This window comes from Herpailurus yagouaroundi, unplaced genomic scaffold (genome assembly GCF_014898765.1).
Source record: "Herpailurus yagouaroundi ecotype Mexico unplaced genomic scaffold, PumYag 67702, whole genome shotgun sequence".
Classification (NCBI taxonomy): Eukaryota; Metazoa; Chordata; class Mammalia; order Carnivora; family Felidae; genus Herpailurus; species Herpailurus yagouaroundi.
In genome coordinates this window covers 3136102-3153888 of record NW_024420501.1, presented here as the reverse complement: position 1 = coordinate 3153888, position 17787 = coordinate 3136102, and the positions used below count along the sequence as shown (strand labels likewise).

Below are 17787 nucleotides of genomic sequence, written 5' to 3'. Positions count from 1 at the left end.
CGATCTCCAATCCCACTTGGATCCCCGCCCCACGCCCAGTTCAATTAGGTGTTCATGCTGTGGGCTAACAACCCCCCACTTTGGGTCTTCACAGCTTTTGTGTAATTGCCTCTTTTCGGTCTCTCTTGTCAGCCTGTAAACTCTGTAAGGACAGGGACCGTGCTCAGTTCACGTTTGCATCCCCAGCACCAAACACAGAACCTAGCACGTACCCTAGGTGCTCCATAATTTTAGTAAAACCTCGGATCGCGAGTGACTTAGTCCGCGAGTGTTCTGCCGGACGAGCAAACATTTCCCGTAAATTTTACCTTCGTGCACGAGCGATGTCCTCCGTTACGAGGAGTACGTGACGCCGACCGCGGCGTGACAGCTGAGCCAGTGGTTCTTGACATTCGCTCTGATAGATGAACGCTTTGGGTGACAAGCATGTTTCTGGAACGAATCATGCTCGCGAGCCAAGGTATTACCGTACGTTTACGTTGTTGCGAGAATGAACTTGTCTACCTTGCTTTTCAGAAAAAAGGATGCATTCCTCATGAGTTTTGTGTATATTCCTTTTTCATCTCTTAGTGCAGTTGCAAGGAATCAATTAGTAAAGCTAATTAGAGAGGCTCCCTTTATAAATAAGTTCGGATCTCTGTGGATCAGGTGTCTTTTAAATGGTAGACATCAGTGTTCATGGAGAAATTGATTTTATGTGGTAAGTGCCACTACGTCTAACTTATATATTGATATAGCTGATGTTATAAATGTAAAACTTGTATATGAAAAATACATATTTAAAAAAATTTTTTTTAGTATAGCTGACACACAATGTTACTTTAGTTTCAGCCATACAGCACAGTCATTGTACATCTGTATATATTTTAAGTAGGCTCCCTGCTCAACATGGGGCTTGAACACACAACCATGAGATCACAAGTCACATGCTCTACTAGCTGAGCCAGCCAGGCGCCCCTAAAATATATTTTTAAATAATGAAAGCGAAGTATAAAATTTGGAGAACAAAACAGCACGCCTTTCCCCGAGGTTGCCTTGCAGTGGTTTCTGCCGAGGAGGAAAGGACAAAAAGTTATCTTCCATAGAGAGAAGAGATCCATGAAGCCTGTGTGGGTGGCAGCCTTTTAAGCTGCAAATAACAACCTAGTCTTGCACTTGGACCATGCCCTGGGCTTTGTAGGGACGTTTGGACTCCTTGCTTAATAATATAGGGGCTTACCCATCATAAACAGAACAGAAAGAAAAGGAGGGGGGAGCCTGGCTGGCTCAGTTGGAAGAGCATACGACCCTTGATCTCTGCTCGTAAGTTTGAGCCCCACGGTGGGTGTAGAGATTACTAAAAACGAAGAAATGAACTTAAAAAAATTACAGATGACTTTCCTTTCAACGTGTTTAAAAAGAGGACAGAGGAGAGATTAAACAGGAAGAGCAGAAAGATTAAAGCTCGGATTTTGACAAAGATGTGTTGTTTTAGCATCTTACCGTGCTTCAGAATTGTTGTTTTATGTAGCTGTTAGAAACATATATTCTGACGGCGGACTATGCATATTTGAATACCACCTCTGCTTCCTGGACAAGACACTAACCATACTTATCTACAAAGTGGGGATAGAAATCGTCCCTTTCGGGTAGGGTCGATTGGAGGATTAAAGAACAAAATGGCCGTGTAGGGCTTAGAACAGTACCTGGCATGCAGTAAGTGCCAAATAAATGTTACTAACTCTTCGTGGTCACTTGGCAATCAGGGGAATGCTTGATGAGTCAGAGAATGGGTGAACACATAGCAAGATGATGCTGAAGAAGAAGTCGAAATCCTACAGCTAAATCTGACCAGTCCACTGTTTCGTGTAGTGTGATTTAAAAGTACTCATATAAATAAGCTGGAATAATAATAATAATAAGCTCTAATTGCTGAATAAACATTCATGTATATACATTCGTGTATTTTAATTAAAAGTGTTGATTTTCATTCTGGTCTGAAATTCTTCTTTCATATTTTTCTACCAGGGAAGAAGAGTTGGAGACAAAATCAGAGCAACTTAAAAGTAAATATCATTAATTAATTCAACATTGGCTTTATTGCTGTAGTTGCAGAATCGGTGTGGAGGCTCAAACCATATTTTTAATCCACTAAACCAATATTGTGTGCTCAAAAGCCTCTTTAATCTAAAAGAAAAAGCTGCTACTGATGCATTGCGTCTAATTGCGGTACTGACATATCCCCAGATGTATGAGCGGTTTCTTAAGTCTTGGCTCAAGTTCAGAACTAGTTTCTGTAAAGCATCTATAAGCCCCAGCTTTTCTTTCCCCCACACCACTTCAATAAACTTAAATAAGTATTGCACCTTTCTACAAAAGATTTCTTTCATAATTGATTACATTCCTGTAAGTATGGAACACGGACAGAGGACAGGTTCTAATGGTCCATACTCGGGGCTCAAAAAACACACATCTGTTCATTTCTTGATAGAGACGAGATTCCTTCTCAGTTACCCATGATATTCTGGTACCTGCAGAGAGTAGCCTTGTCATAACTGTAGGGCCCTACATTTTCCTTGTGTCTTCTTGATGGTCAGTAAGGACAAGAACATCTATCTCCAAGAGGCAGTATAGCAGTGATACGGATTATTGAGCAATTGTAGAGACTACCTGGGTTTTCATCCCAACTCCGACAATCACTGGCTGTACGATCTCGGGTAAATTCTCTCGCACTCCCGTTTCCTTATCTATAAAATGGGGATAATAGAACACCCTCATCATAGAGTTAGTGTAAAAATGAGATAATATTTGGGAAGTATTTCCAATGATGCGTGGCATACGGTAGTGTTCTAAGTGTCCCATGCCATTATTAGGCTAGTGAATGGCCTATACTGATATACCATGCCTGGTTATCACGTTGTACGGTCACGGCTTATGTTTTCAAGAAAGAAACGGACTCGGGGCGCCTGGGTGGCGCAGTCGGTTAAGCGTCCGACTTCAGCCAGGTCACGATCTCGCGGTCCGTGAGTTCGAGCCCCGCGTCGGGCTCTGGGCTGATGGCTCGGAGCCTGGAGCCTGTTTCCGATTCTGTGTCTCCCTCTCTCTCTGCCCCTCCCCCGTTCATGCTCTGTCTCTCTCTGTCCCAAAAAAAAAATAAATAAACGTTGAAAAAAAAAAAAAGAAAGAAACGGACTGAATGCCAAATTCCATCATCTTACGTGTCTTACGGTTCCACGTTCCTCTCGTGACACCTTAACATTCCTCTATGTGGATCTTTTTATTTGCATATCTCAGGGAATAAATAGGCTGTGGCTCTGTACATTTTCTTGGTGAGATTTCTAGCTGGTGAATCCAGTTCCAGAGGGCACACCTTCTTCCAATTCTAGCCATTCTGCACAATCGTTAGGCACTTAAAGGTATAAAGTTACGTTTCAAAACTTTCCAACCTTGGAACAGAAACCTGTCAGGAGTAAATGATGCTTACCTATCTGATGAGTGACGTACATGGTATTTTCAGTCTTAGTGTATGAAAATGGTAACAGTTAATACATTCAGATAGAGTAAATCAAACCATAGTCTTAAAGAGGGAGCATAATGGTGACACATCACAGGCTTGACTCTTTCATCACTTGTTAGGTATGTGACCTTGGCCCTGTTGCTATACCTCTGAGCCTCAGTTTTCCCATATGTAAAATGAGGATAACTGTGCCGTAGCTTGGTAAATTGCTGGGGGCGGGGAATGGATACAATATATGCACAATAGATAGGAATATATAGGAAGTAGTCGATAGATGTTTGTTCCTTTCCACATGGATTTGTCATATTTTGTGGAAATGCTTTTTAGCCGCTAGATCTTGTACTTCATTTTTGGGTTCTAGTGCTACATTTACGTGGAGTTCAGAGATTTTTGCAAGCTCAAAAGTCCCGTACAGCCAGGATCCCTGGAAGATACTTCTAATGCTTCCGAAGAACAAATAGCCATCACAGAGCTCCTGTAGTTGACTCACTGGGCCAGTCCAAGGACTGTAGAGTCTTTTTTTTTTTTTTTTTTTAATTTGAAACTAACATTACTTTTATTGATTTTTTTAATAAGCTTATTGTCAATTGGTCTCCATACAACACCCAGTGCCCATCCCCACAGGTGCCCTCCCCCATGCCCATCACCCACTTTCCCCTTCCTCCCAGCCCCCATCAACCCTCAGTTTATTCTCAGTTTCTGTGGTTTGCCTCCCTCCCTCTCTAATGTTTTTTTTTTTTTTTTTTTTCCTTCCCCTCGCCCATGGTCTCCTGTTAGGTTTCTCAGGATCCACATAAGAGTGAAAACATATGGTATCTGTCTTTCTCTGTATGACTTATTTCCCTAGTGTAACACTCTCCAGTCCCATCCACATTGCTACAAAAGCCAGATTTCATTCTTTCTCATTGCCACGTAGTATTCCATTGTGTATATAAACCACAATTTCTTTATCCATTCATCAGGTGATGGTTTAGGCTCTTTCCCTAATTTGGCTATTGTTGAAAGTGCTGCTGTAAACATTGGGGTACAAGTGCCCCTCTGCATCAGCACTCCTGGATCCCTTGTGTAAATTCCTAGCAGTGCTATTGCTGGATCATAGGGTAGATCTGTTTTTAATTTTTTGAGGAGCCTCCACACTGTTTTCCAGAGCGGCTGCACCAGTTTGCGTTCTCACCAACAGGGCAAGAGGGTTCCCGTTTCTTCACATCCTCGCCAGCATCTATAGTCTCCTGATGTGTTCGTTTTAGCCACTCTGACTGGCGTGAGGTGGTATCTCAGTGTGGTTTTGATTTGTATTTCCCTGATTAGGAGCGACGTAGAGCATCTTTTCATGTGCCTGTTGGCCATCCGGATGTCTTCTTTAGAGAAGTGTCTATTCATGTCTTCTGCCCATCTCTTCACTGGATTATTTGTTTTTCGGGTGTGGAGTTTGGTGAGCTCTTTATAGATTTTGGATACTAGCCCTTTATCTGATATGTCATTTGCAAATATCTTTTCCCATTCCGTCAGTTGCCTTTTAGTTTTGTGGATTGTTTCCTTTGCAGTGCAGAAGCTTTTTATCTTGATGAGGTCCCAATAGTTCATTTTTGCTTTTAATTCCCTTGCCTTTGGAGATGTGTCATGTAAGAAATTGCTGCGGCTGAGGTCAGAGAGGTTTTTTCCTGCTTTCTCCTCTAGGGTTTTGATGGTTTCCTGTCTCCCATTCAGGTCCTTCATCCATTTTGAGTTTATTTTTGTGAATGGTGTAAGACAGTGGTCTCGTTTCATTCTTCTGCATGTTGCTGTCCAGTTCTCCCAGCACCATTTGTTAAAGAGACTGTCTTTTTTTCCATCGGATATTCTTCAAGGACTGTAGAATCTTCGAAATAAGATCGTGGTTTAGGATCAGAGAAATCACCTGTAGCAAAAGCTGACATGTGGCAGAGAGCAGAGGCAGAAATAAACAAGTTATGGCCATTTTAAGAAAGAATAGTTACCCACGTGTTATTAGCCCCAGAGTGTTATCCTTGGATTTTATCACATCATTCATGTTCCTGATGATACCACTGGATCATTGGAAAGAGAGTCAATGATGTTGTGTATCCTTGATTAAAGGACTCCAGGATTCATGTAATATTTCCTAGAAAGGCTTCCATTAAAAAACATTAAGGTTAAAAAGCTGGGTTTTTTCTTCAGTAAATAAACTTGCGTTATCTGGAAATTCAACGTTTTATAAATTAACCTCACTTCCCCAAAGTGCCAAATAGAACATTATTTAATGTGTAAAATGAATTCTAATTAGCATCTTAAACCTGAAAAAAAAAATCCTAGTGTTCTTTTTCAAGTTATGTACACAGTTAGGACCTAGAGAAAACTTAGTTTGAACTAGATTTCCTTCAAGAGGAACTATACGTACATAGATGCTAATTTAAGTCTTATTTTCGTCATTTCAGATCGAAGTGGTGCATGATTGTCGGGAGCAGAGAAATCCTGGTCAATCCTCCAGTCTGGACAACGACAATAGCTTGGATATTTTACAGAAGTATCGTTTCTTTATTGACATACACTTCTATATGCATCTACCAGTAGGAATCTCTGATTCAGTGGTCAAGGCGAATGTGCTCTGTTTGTGTGACTTGAAAATTAGAGTTTAGAGATGTTAAAAATAGCGTGCTCACTTTTATAACGTTACTATTTTAGACATAAGAATATTCACCTTTTGGGGGGGTGCCTGGGCGGCTCGGTTGGAGCATCCGACTTTGGCTCAGATCACGATCTCGCGGTTTGTGAGTTCGAGCCCTGCATCGGGCTCTGTGCGGACAGCTTAGAGCCTGGAGCCTGCTTCTGATTCCGTGTCTCGCCCTCTCTGTGCCCCTCCCCACCTTGTGCTCTGTCTTTCTCTCTCTCTCTCTCTCTCTCTCAAAAATAAATAAATATTAAAAAAATTAAAACAAAAGAAGAAGATTCACCTTTAAAATTTTGTATCCTAGAGTTGTGTAGTGATACATATTCAGATAAATAATGCTTATAAATGTAAAAATAAAAGAAAGTCAAAGGTAGAAGTTAAATGTGTAACCTGTATTGGAGAGTGAGGAAGTGAATTTTATTTATTATTTATTTTTTATTTTGTTAATGTTTATTTATTTTTGAGAGAGAAAGTGAGAGAGAGAGACAAAGCATGAGCAGAGGAGGAGCAGTGAGAGACAGAGACACAGATTCTGAAGCAGGCTCCGGGCTCTGAGCTGTCTGTACAGAGCCCGATGTGGGGCTTGAACTCACGGACCAGGAGGTCATGACCTGAGCTGAAGTTGGACACTCAACCAACTGAGCCACCCAGGGGCCCCAGGAAATGGATTTTAAATATGGTATTGAGTTGCCTGGGTGGCTCAGTCAGTTGAGCGTCCGGCTCTTAATTTCGGCTCAGGTCATGATCCCAGAGTTTTGGGGTCAAGCCCTGTGTTGGACTCCTTGCTGAGCGTAGAGCCTGCTTAGGATTCTCTGTCTGTCTGTCTGTCTGTCTCTCTCTCTCTCCCTCTCCCTCTCTTAAAAAAAAAAAGTGTCAATTAGAAATCACATTGGAAGAAGAATGTATTTTATTTTAAAGAGATCAAAATTACTAAGGTTTAAATATGATCTATATTTAGGAAAACCAGTAAAATAAATCCATTTCAGGTCTTGGAAAATTTCAGAACATTACTGGGAAAGGGGAAAATCGGGCATTAAATGTTAATGTCATTATGTTTTTGGAGAGGGAGAAAGAGAAACTGTGTTTTTCCCTACCCCCCACAACAAAATAAACCAAAGTTTTAGGAATAGATTTTTGAGTTTTTAATAAATTGATTCTTAAGCTTAGTGAGATAGAAATAAAGTGGGCTTTTTTTTTTTTCATTTTGAAAAATAAGTCCTGAGTCCCCTTTCCTTTGTTTTAAATATATTTTATTTTTATTTTTTAATTTTTTTAATGTTTATTTATTTGGGCGGGGGAGAGAGAGAGAGAGAGAGAGGGAGGGATGGACGGACGGACAGAGAGAGAGGGAGACTATCCGAAGCAGGCTCCAGGCTCTGATCGGTCAGCACCGAGCCCGATGCGGGGCTCGAACTCCCGAACTATGAGATTATTACTTGAGCTGAAGTTGGAAGCTTAACCAACTGAGCTACCCAGGTGCCAGCCCCTGTTTTCAATATATTTTATTTTCTATTTTCAATATATTTTAAAGCATCTTGTGGGTGGTATTTATTCTAGAGACTATACGATTCACTCCATATTTTGATGATAAAGCCAAAACCATTGGTAGTTCCTAGGTGTTAACAATTTTTACCTTGGACAACTTATGATGATAACGATTGAAAGATCATAATTCCAAGGCAACAAAATAACTGATAAATATTGTCTTTTCGCTTTAGCCACGTCCTAAATGAGCTGATACAGACAGAGAGGGTCTATGTTCGCGAGCTGTTTACTGTTTTGTTGGTAAGTGACTCAAATCCTATTTTCCCACCTTCGCCCCAGTGCTCTCCCTGCTACATTCATTAGGAAATACTGAGGACAGTCTTCTCTCTTTCCTTCCTTGTCACGTGCCAGCAGTAGGTGTTTCTCCCATTGTTTGAGGCTGCCCATGCGTTAAATGTGCGTATTCGGGTTCTCCCTCAGTAGTGAGAATTGTGCTGTGTAGAAACGGTGCTGGAAAGAGTTAAAGGTAAAAGAAAACCATTCATTTGATACACCTGTCATAATGTTAATGTGCTCTGAAAACCCACACACGTACTGGCAGCTTAAGGAGAGGTTAATGACCTGTAATACAGTTTTTCCTGCTTGATTTCTAGTTTGTTTCCTATACCATCAAGCTACCCCGAAGGCCAAGAGAGTCCCTTTGTTCTACGCGCTGAGCGGGCAGCGATGGTTTCCTTGTCTGGCTTTCTGAAAACGACAATTTTTTGTAAATGGGTAACTTCGGGTACTGGAAGATTTGATTGTTGGAGTTACAAACAGCTTTCACCCAGGAGTCTCGCTGTACACATTTCTGTTGTAGCTATACCCTTTGGTGGCCCAACCGAGTATTAACGTGAACGTGGTTTAAATGAACAAATGTATTTATTTTGGGTAGGGCTACAGAGCGGAGATGGACAATCCTGAGATGTTTGATCTTATGCCACCTCTCCTGAGAAATAAAAAGGATGTCCTCTTTGGAAATATGGCAGAAATCTATGAATTCCATAACGAGTATGTAATTGCCGAATTGAATGTTTCTTTTGCATCGTATTGTTTAAAGGGCTGTTGACTAATTTACTGTATTTGATGTAAAATTATATCATGGTTTGTTTTTTTTTTTTTTCCTCTGACATCTTCACAGCATTTTCTTGAGCAGTCTGGAAAATTGCGTTGACGCTCCAGAGAGAGTGGGACCTTGTTTCCTCGAAAGGGTTTGTTAATTATTATTTAAAAATATATAAATATGGGCCACTAAAATAGCAGCTCGTTGTATAGGACCGGATTTAGAGACAAAGTAGGTATTGTTTTTTATGTCTTTATGTTTTGGGAGGAGACCCATCACTCCAGCAGGTATTTAATGGTAAACCCAGTTTTGTTACAGAGACTGACGGAATCAGACGCTTCAATGGCTCAGCTTGTGCCCACTGACCTCTGGGTGATCCCAGGAGTCCCGGGACCAGCCTGGCTATGAAGATGTGAGAGTAGGAATCATCTTAGCTCAACCATTCTTGGATTGGTTAATTTTTAGCCGAAGAGATGCCTTGGTATTCCCCTCTAATGCATGTAAAGTCTTAGAATCAAGCGTAGTCTGGCTTTCAGACACCAGGGCATCTATCACGGGGACTTTGCGAAACAGAGGGCTGTCTGTTCTTTTTATTCTATGAGATCATTCAGGGAGGCTCATTTCTCCACATCCCAAGAGAATACTTAGCACAATGGACTTCCCAAGCTTTGTAATCATACTCTCCTCCGTTAGAATTTTCCTTAGAATATTCTCTGCTTATCTACATATCTACTTCCTCCTCTTCCTGAAAAATCAGTTCCATCTTGATTTGAGAGTCAATTTGATAATGGTGATCATTGAAAGCTTCCAAAGAGATGTCTTATCCCAGAAAGCGTTAATGGACTCAGAATATGATATGGTTAAGAAAAAAGCTGTTTGTCCTTACCTTTCTCAATGTATTCGGACTTTAAACATATTTAAATGGTAGCCAGATTCTTCCCTGACTTCCCTAAGCAACACCAGTCTTTTTCCTTCGGGCTCCCATAGTACTTAATGTCTGTGCTGCTCGTTGGAGATTTTATATTTGACCAAGACTATATTCACAGAGAAGAACAGGGGGAAAATCATTGTATACGGTGTGAGTTGTGCTATATCGGGGATATACGAAAGATCCCGTAAGAGCCAAGAAGAGGGGCATCTGACATAGACTGGAGGTATAAAGCATGGCTTTCCAGAAGAGATGACTCATGAGGTGGGAGTTAGAGAGTGACTAGGAGGTAGCCCATTAGATGAGGGTCCAGGAAAGACGATTCCAGGGGCAGAGAATAGCATGGTCACACACCCAGCGGGGTCATGGTACAATGATGATATCCCAGTGACAAGCCAAGGGACTTGGAAGTTAGCCACAAGTTCATTCACTAGGGAACTGAGAGGCTGGTGGCATGGAGATGGCGTGTTCCTTGGTACCTTCTTGGCTTACAGCTGTGAACAAATTCATCTATTTGTATAGTTCAGTCGGAGAAGGCTTTTCCCTAGCTCTCCAACTTGGTAAGTGGAGGTGGTGAGATTACTGAGATACTTATGTGTTCCTCTGCTCAGGTGGTGGGCCTGTGTTTCTTGGATTCCAGAGAGGGATCCTGACTTACTGCCAGTGTGGCAGGCCCTTTAGGCCACATGTAATGCTTGGCTCTACTCATTCTAGCTCAGCCTTTCTTGATAAGAACAGTACATGTTCACAGATTGATAATACGTTTGAATGTGCTTTTTATCACAGAAAGATGATTTTCAGATGTATGCAAAATACTGTCAGAATAAACCCAGATCAGAGGCAATTTGGAAGAAGTATTCAGAATGCGCCTTTTTCCAGGTATAGTAATTATTCAGGTATTGGATATACTCTTTCCGGAAGACACTGGGATAGTTCTTATTTATGAATCCATTCCTACTGTGAGTCGTATATAATACAGATAGATCAAAGAAGAGTTTGACCCCGCCACACAATGTGTACGTGCATACGCGTGCGCACATGCGCACAAATCTGTATGCTGCTTCCCAGAGGCAACCACTGTCAGTTCTTTCAGCTGCTTCCTTTGATATTTACTTCCATGTTGGTGAATAACATTTATATCGCTACTTTAGCCCTCTTTCACTGCCCCTGCCTCACCATCAGATACATACACCTACTTCTTTTCCTCCAAAACATCCAATATGGTTATAAGTTTAGTTATACAGATACAGTGGTAAATTAGTAAGACTAGGTAATTCTTATGTTCAGACGAATCCTCCAGTATAAGATGGTTGCTTTTCCATCCCTTTTTTTCCCCCTGCAATTGTCTTTTTTACTTCCTTAATTTTTTAGATACTTTTCCCTATTCTACCTACCCATAGACTCTCCGAGTTAAGAGAGTTACATAAATTTCTTCTTAGTACACTTAAACATATTCTTTTTTCTCTGAATTTCATTTTGAATTAATCCCTCCTGGACTTTTTTGATCTGCTCATCAAGGCTCACTAGACCTGTTGCACAGCTGTCAACCTGGGATCTTGTTGAATATAACTTTTGGGATTCTGTTCGTGGTCTCTTGCGTAGGCTCTCCTGTTTCCTAGGTGCCATAGTTTTTCCTTGTTTCACTCACTTGTTTTGTAGAACATATCCTCCAGCAGTTTTACTGAGAAAGTGTGCCTGGGAGGTAAAAGTTTTGAGAGCTTGTATGTCTACTGGGAGGTAAAAGTTTTGAGAACTTGCATGTCTACGAATGTCTTGAGTGTATCTACCCTAACACTTAATTGCTAGCTTGGCTGGGTATAGAAGTCTATACCCAGTAAGTAAGAAATAATTTTCCTCAGAATTTTAAAGGTATTTGCTACACTGTTTTCTGGCTTCCAGTGTTGCTGTTAAGAAACCTGATGCTATTTTTATTTATTTATTTTCTTGAGAGAGAGAGAGAGAGAGAGAGCATGCACACACACAAGTGAGCACAAGTGGGCTAGCAGCAGAGGGAGAGGGAGAGAGAGAATCTTAAGTGGGCTCCATGCCCCATGCAGAGCTCGCTCTCATGACTATGATATCATGACCTGAACTGAAATCAAGAGTCAGATGCTTAACCGACTGAGCTATCAGGTGCCCCACCATTTTGATTTTCCATCCTTTGTGTGTAACCTATTTTTGTCTTCTCTCTGAAAGCTTATGGGAACATTTGTATCTTTGGAGTTCTGAAATTTCACAAATAGTGCCATGACATTGGCGCTATTTTCATCCATTATGTTAGTCTTGTGGCGATCCCTTTGAATTTGGAGCCTCTTGTCCAAATTTACTTGGATTTTTTTCTTTGATTTTCTCTGCACAATTTTTCCATTCTGTCTTTCTGGAATTTTTGTTGTACAGATGTTGGACATTCTCGACCATTCCTCTAATTCTCTGATCTTTTCTTTTTATTTTCTGGCTGTCTTGCTCTATTTTTTGGAATTTGTCTTTCAGTCCTTTTATTGAGAGTTTTGTGTCTGCCATTATATTTTTAATTTTGTAGAGCCTCTACCCTTTTTTGTTCCCTCAATGTTCCTTTCAATAGAACCCTGTTTTCATTTCATGAATTCAGTATCGTCACTTGTCTTTATGAGGGTAATAAGAATAGATTTTCCTTTTAAAACTAGTTTTCTTCTCCTTGCATAATTTCTGCTGTCTTCAGATTGCTTTTGTTTTTTCTTTTTCTTCATTTTGTTCCTGTCACTCATATTTGATACTTCCCACAAATGTCTGGTGACACTTGTTTGGCCACTTACCTTGAGAGTAAGCACTAGAATGCAAAGCTCGCTGGAATTTTCCTGCACATATGTGGATTTATGGACCATGGTCCTCACTATTGAGTGATTTGTGTCAAGGTGTTTCCTTGAGGGGATCCCCACACCTGTATCTTTCTCAAGCTGGTTAGATTCCTAAGTCTACTACCTGGTGAATAAGGATCTGGTTGCCAGTATTCTGGTAGCCACCTTAGGTGAAAACGCTGAGAGTATTTAATTTGGTACATAAATAGTCAAGTAATCTCTTTGCTTTCAATATGGTACTCTGTCTTCAACTGGATCAGATATGCCCTAGTTCATAGGCCTTCCATTTTACTTTTTTCAGGTAAACATCTATTCTCCTGCTATGCGATGGGACAGGCATCCACCTAGTTGTGCAAGGTGGCATGGTTCTCTGAGCCTTCTCTCCTTTTTTTTTTTTTTTTTTTAACTTTTCTGCTCATTTAATTTTGGGGGTAACCACTCATTGAGATGTAATTAAAATTCCATAAAATTCAGCCTTTTCAAATGTGTAATTAAGTAGTTTTACTGTGTCCACAATGTTGGGCAACCATCGCTACAATCAGTTTAAGAACAATTTCATGACTCCAAAAACAAAAAAAAAAAACCCCATACCTTTTTAGTAATTACCCCCTATTCCGCCCCCCCCCCCCCCCCATCCAACAGCCTTCTGTGATTGGTAAGCTACTTTCTGTCTTTCTAGATTTGCCTGTTCTAAACATTTCATATAAATGGAATCATAAAATATGTGATCTTTTGTGTTTTGCTGATTTCACTTGGCATGATGTTTTCAGGGTTCATCCATGTGGCAGATATGAGTTCTTCTTTCCACTGTATGGGTATTCCACATTCAGTGTACCCATTCATCAGTTGATGGTAATTTGGTTCTTTTCCACCTCTTATGTACAAGTTTTTCTGTGGACATATGTTTTCATTTCTCTTGGCCATGTACCTGGGTATGAAATTGCTGGGTCATTTGGTAACTCTCTCTAGCTTTTTGAAGAACTGTTGGATTGTTTTCCCAAGTTGCTGCACCATTTTACATCGCGGCCAGCAGTGTGTGATGTCCTGATCACTGCACACTCGCACCAATGTGTGTTAGTGTCTACTTTTTTTTTTAAAGGTATAGATTTATTTATTTATTTATTTATTTATTTATTTATTTATTTGGTTTTTTTTTTTTTTTTTTTTTTTTAGAGCATGTGTGAGCAGCGGGAGGGGTAGAAGGTGAGAGAGAATCTTAAGGAGACTCCATGCTTGGCCTAGAGTCCAATGCCGGGCTTGATCCCATGAATCTGGGGTCATGACCTGAGCCCCAAATCAAGGCTTGGACGCTTAGCTGACTGAGTCACTAAGGCACCCCAGTATCTTGATGTACTTTTTTTTTTTTTTTTAAGTTTATTGATTTTTGAGAGAGTACGAGCAAGCAGGGGACGGGTAAAGAGAGAATCCCCAGCAGGAGCCGCACTGTCAGTGCACAGCCTGATGCAGGGCTCAAACCCACGAACTGTGAGATCATGACCCGAGCAGAAATCAGGTGTCAGATGCTTAACCGACTGAGCCACCTGGGTGCCCCTCTACTTACTTCTTAAGCAGACTTTCAACAACCACATTTTTTGAAACCTGACCTTCATTTCCCCCCTTTCAGAGGTCCTTGATGTCTGTAATTCTGGAGTCTTTGTGGAAGCGGGGGGAAGGTGTTCTATAACATAAACTGACTTGTTCCTTGGCTTTTCCGAAAACTCTGCCAACTTGAGAGTCACGTTTCTCTAGCGTGCACAGTTGTCTAACGTTATCACTTTGGCGTTCAGTTTCCATATTTGGTTGATGTGTTTTTCCTCTCCCATCTTTGTAACTTTGGGTTTTGCCTTGTAAAAATTACTTTTTTAATCATTTCAGTTGGGTTTCATGAGTAAGAGGAGCTAAATGGATGTATCGGTCCATCATCTTTAACCATAAGCTGCTAACTGTGTGCATTAGATTGTATATTGGTTTTTATCTATATTCAGAGGCAGGTCCCAGATCTTACACATATATAGCCTCTCCTACTCTCTCTGTGTTCTGTACTGCTTGCATGTACATTTCATCCAAATCAGCCCCATCTCGCCCTAGTTAGGGACCCTACAATGTTCCCAGGACCCAAAGGCATGACCCTCATATTTATAGTGGCAGTGAGCCAATAATCAGATGAAATATAGCACCAGTTGATGAGGTCTCCATTTTTCTTGTGGTGTTCAAAAAACCTCTCCTCATACCCAGTTTGATTTATATTCAGTACAACCTGTTTCTTTTCTTGGCCTTGACCTGTGCAGCTGAGCCCTTTAAAAATTTTCTTACGTACGTTTTTTAGTCATGTTTCATGTTTAATCATGTTCATCTATGGTCATTCATTGCTTTCTCATCTTTTAGGCATTCCACATCAATGCAAATTTTATGTAAAAACTTATTAGTATTTGAAATCTTGGCATTTTATACCTCTCAAATCCTTAAGGCAACATTTACAGTGGTTTTTTTACGTATACCGCTGCTTATAATTTCCACACCATATGTAACAGTGGTTTTCCTGGTAAATTTCCCTTGAGATGTAAGAAACCTGCATGCATTGGGTCTAATCAGTGAATGCTTGGTATTTTCATGGGTACATGTTTTAAATTCATTGATAATTATATTTTAATGACAGGAATGTCAAAGAAAATTAAAACACAGGCTTGGTCTGGATTCCTATTTACTCAAACCCGTGCAACGAATCACTAAGTATCAGTTACTGTTAAAGGTAATTACATAAAGCCTTTCTTTCTTCCTTCCTTCCTTCCTTCCTTCCTTCCTTCCTTCCTTCCTTCCTTCCTTCCTTCCTTCCTTCCTTCCTTCTGTGGGTCAAATGTATCAAAGCCATTAAAAAGGAAGCAGGTGACTAGGAAGCACCATGAATAGGTAGGCTCGGGGCCTGGGTTCACTGTGGCCCTTAAAGTGCCCGGCGCATAGATGTAATCTGAGGCTGTCTGGAGTCTTTATAGCGAGTTAATTATCCATACCAGTTACATTGATGTATGTGTAATGCCGAACTTTTACTATTTAAAAACAGTTTTTTTTAATGTTTATTTATTTGAGAGAGAGAGAGAAAGAGACAGACAGAGCACGAGCGGGGGAGGGGCAGAGAGAGAGGGAGACAAAAAATGTGAAGCAGGCTCCAGGCTCTGAGCTGTCAGCTCAGAGCCCCATGCGGGGCTTAAACCCATGAACTCTGAGATCATGACCCAAGCCGAGATCAAGGGTTGGATACTTAACTGACTGAGCCATCCAGGTGCCCCTAATGTTTATTTTCGAGAGAGAGGGAGTGCGAGCAACCACAAGAGCAAGCGAGCAGGGGAGAGGCAGAGAGAGAGAGGGAGACAGAATCCGAGGCAGGCTCCAGGCTCTGAGCTGTCAGCACACAGCCCGACGCGGGGCTCGAACTCACAGGCCGCGAGATCATGACCTGAGTCAAAGTCGGACGCTTAACTGACTGAGCCACCCAGGCGCCCCAATCTTTTTACTATGGTTGGGAAGAACTAAACACACATTTCTTAGAGTTTGAGACAGTATTTCGTAGGAGTCTTCTTGATGAAAATTGGAGGAGGCTCACCCCTCGTGTCACGTTGAAATTCAGGTTACAAAAATGTTGTGTTAAGTGTAAGCACCGAGCTTATTTAACAGTATGTTTTCACGGTGTTCTGTGATCGAGGCAAAATGAATAACACAAATTGTTGTATGTCGAAGGCCAGAAAAGTGTGATTACTTTAAACATAAATCTCTAGTGGGTCCTAATAGCTGTTTTTCTGCAGCTTCAAGAGCGGCGAGTGCCCTTGACTCGATGCCGTTTAGTCACTATTCCATTTTTTCCCAAATTTTGACACAGTTTTTAAAATATAGTACTAATGGGACGGGTAGCAAATGAAAGGTATTACTCACAAAATGACATTATCTGTGGACTCCTCCTTGAAAGCATGTTAGCCAGAAATGTATTCATTTTCTGCCGCTATTAATACCTGCCCAATATTAATTTTTGACTTCTAATCACAGGAGCTGCTGAAATATAGCAACGGCTGCCAAGGGATTGAACAATTAAAGGAGGCTGTGGACACAATGCTGGATTTACTGAAGTCACTTAATGACTCCATGCATCAGATCGCAATAAATGGCTATATTGTAAGTAAATTGTAATGATTGTCGCAGTTTTGTGGGTAAGCAAGTTAAGATCTCTTTCTTCGTCGCCACCCGGAACCAACTGAGAAATAAAGAGCCAAAGAATGGGAGATCTTGTTTGAAGGAATGTTTTGGTCTTCTAAGGAGGTGTATTGTCCCGGAACTGCTGCTCGCATAGTCCCAGATAGATACGGAAGAAAAAAAATCAAGTCTTTAGACTTAGCTCTGCCTAGTGGGGATCCCTGGACCGGTAGATGTCAATCGCCAATCAGGATTGAGGAGAAGATGGGCGGGGGGTGGGGTGGGGGGTGGGCCTACCCTAAATACATCCACATGGAGACAGGAAGCCAGGGAAAAGGAGCGGTCTTCTGTCTCTTGTCCCCGCCCTAATTATGTACCCGTGTGACACATGGCATGTTTTCATGTAAAGTTGTGATGAATGAAATTTTAAAGACCGTACAAATTGTGTTGCAGGAATTTAGTAGCTCAACCTACACAGTACGACGTTGATGTCAGAGGCCCGAATGTAGCTCCACCTTGTACTGATGAGTGTTGATTTTCCTTCATAGGGAAACTTAAATGAACTGGGCAAGATGGTAATGCAGGGAGCATTCAGTGTTTGGACTGGACACAAGAAAGGTGCTACAAAAATGAAGGATTTTGCTAGATTCAAACCAATGCAGCGGCATCTGTTCTTGTATGAAAAAGCCATTGTCTTTTGTAAGAGGCGCGTTGAAAGCGGAGAAGGGTCTGATAGATATCCATCGTACAGCTTTAAGCACTGTTTGAAAGTAAGACAATTTAAATTGTGTAACGTAATATCATTTCATGTGTAAAAAAGCTTGTGCACCTTTTCAAGTGAAATGAATGGGTTTTATACATGCATATCCCTTTATTTATTTATCTACTTATTTATTGATTTATTGTTTTTTATTTGAGCGTGAATGCGAGCAGGGGAGGGGAACAGAGAGACAGAGACAGGGAGAGGGAGAGAGAATCTCAAGCAGGCTCCCACGCTCAGCGTGGAGCCCAACACGGGGCTCGATCCCGCAACCCTGGGATCGTGACCCGAGCCAAAATCAAGAGTCAGACGCTCGACCAAGTGAGCTACCCCAGGTG

General features: G+C 41.1%; 1 protein-coding gene across 3 annotated transcripts in view; it reads left to right on the top strand.

Moving 5' to 3' along the window:
* Positions 1–17787, top strand: part of MCF2 (MCF.2 cell line derived transforming sequence) — a 75379-nt gene that overhangs the window by 39414 nt on the left and 18178 nt on the right. For all 3 annotated transcript variants that reach the window (XM_040468536.1, XM_040468535.1, XM_040468537.1), the window contains 9 exons: positions 2008–2045; positions 5929–6017; positions 7880–7946; positions 8581–8696; positions 8827–8896; positions 10463–10555; positions 15167–15259; positions 16546–16671; positions 17238–17459. In XM_040468536.1, coding sequence (XP_040324470.1) covers positions 2008–2045; positions 5929–6017; positions 7880–7946; positions 8581–8696; positions 8827–8896; positions 10463–10555; positions 15167–15259; positions 16546–16671; positions 17238–17459 — 914 coding nt within the window. The remainder of the gene's footprint in view (positions 1–2007; positions 2046–5928; positions 6018–7879; positions 7947–8580; positions 8697–8826; positions 8897–10462; positions 10556–15166; positions 15260–16545; positions 16672–17237; positions 17460–17787) is intronic.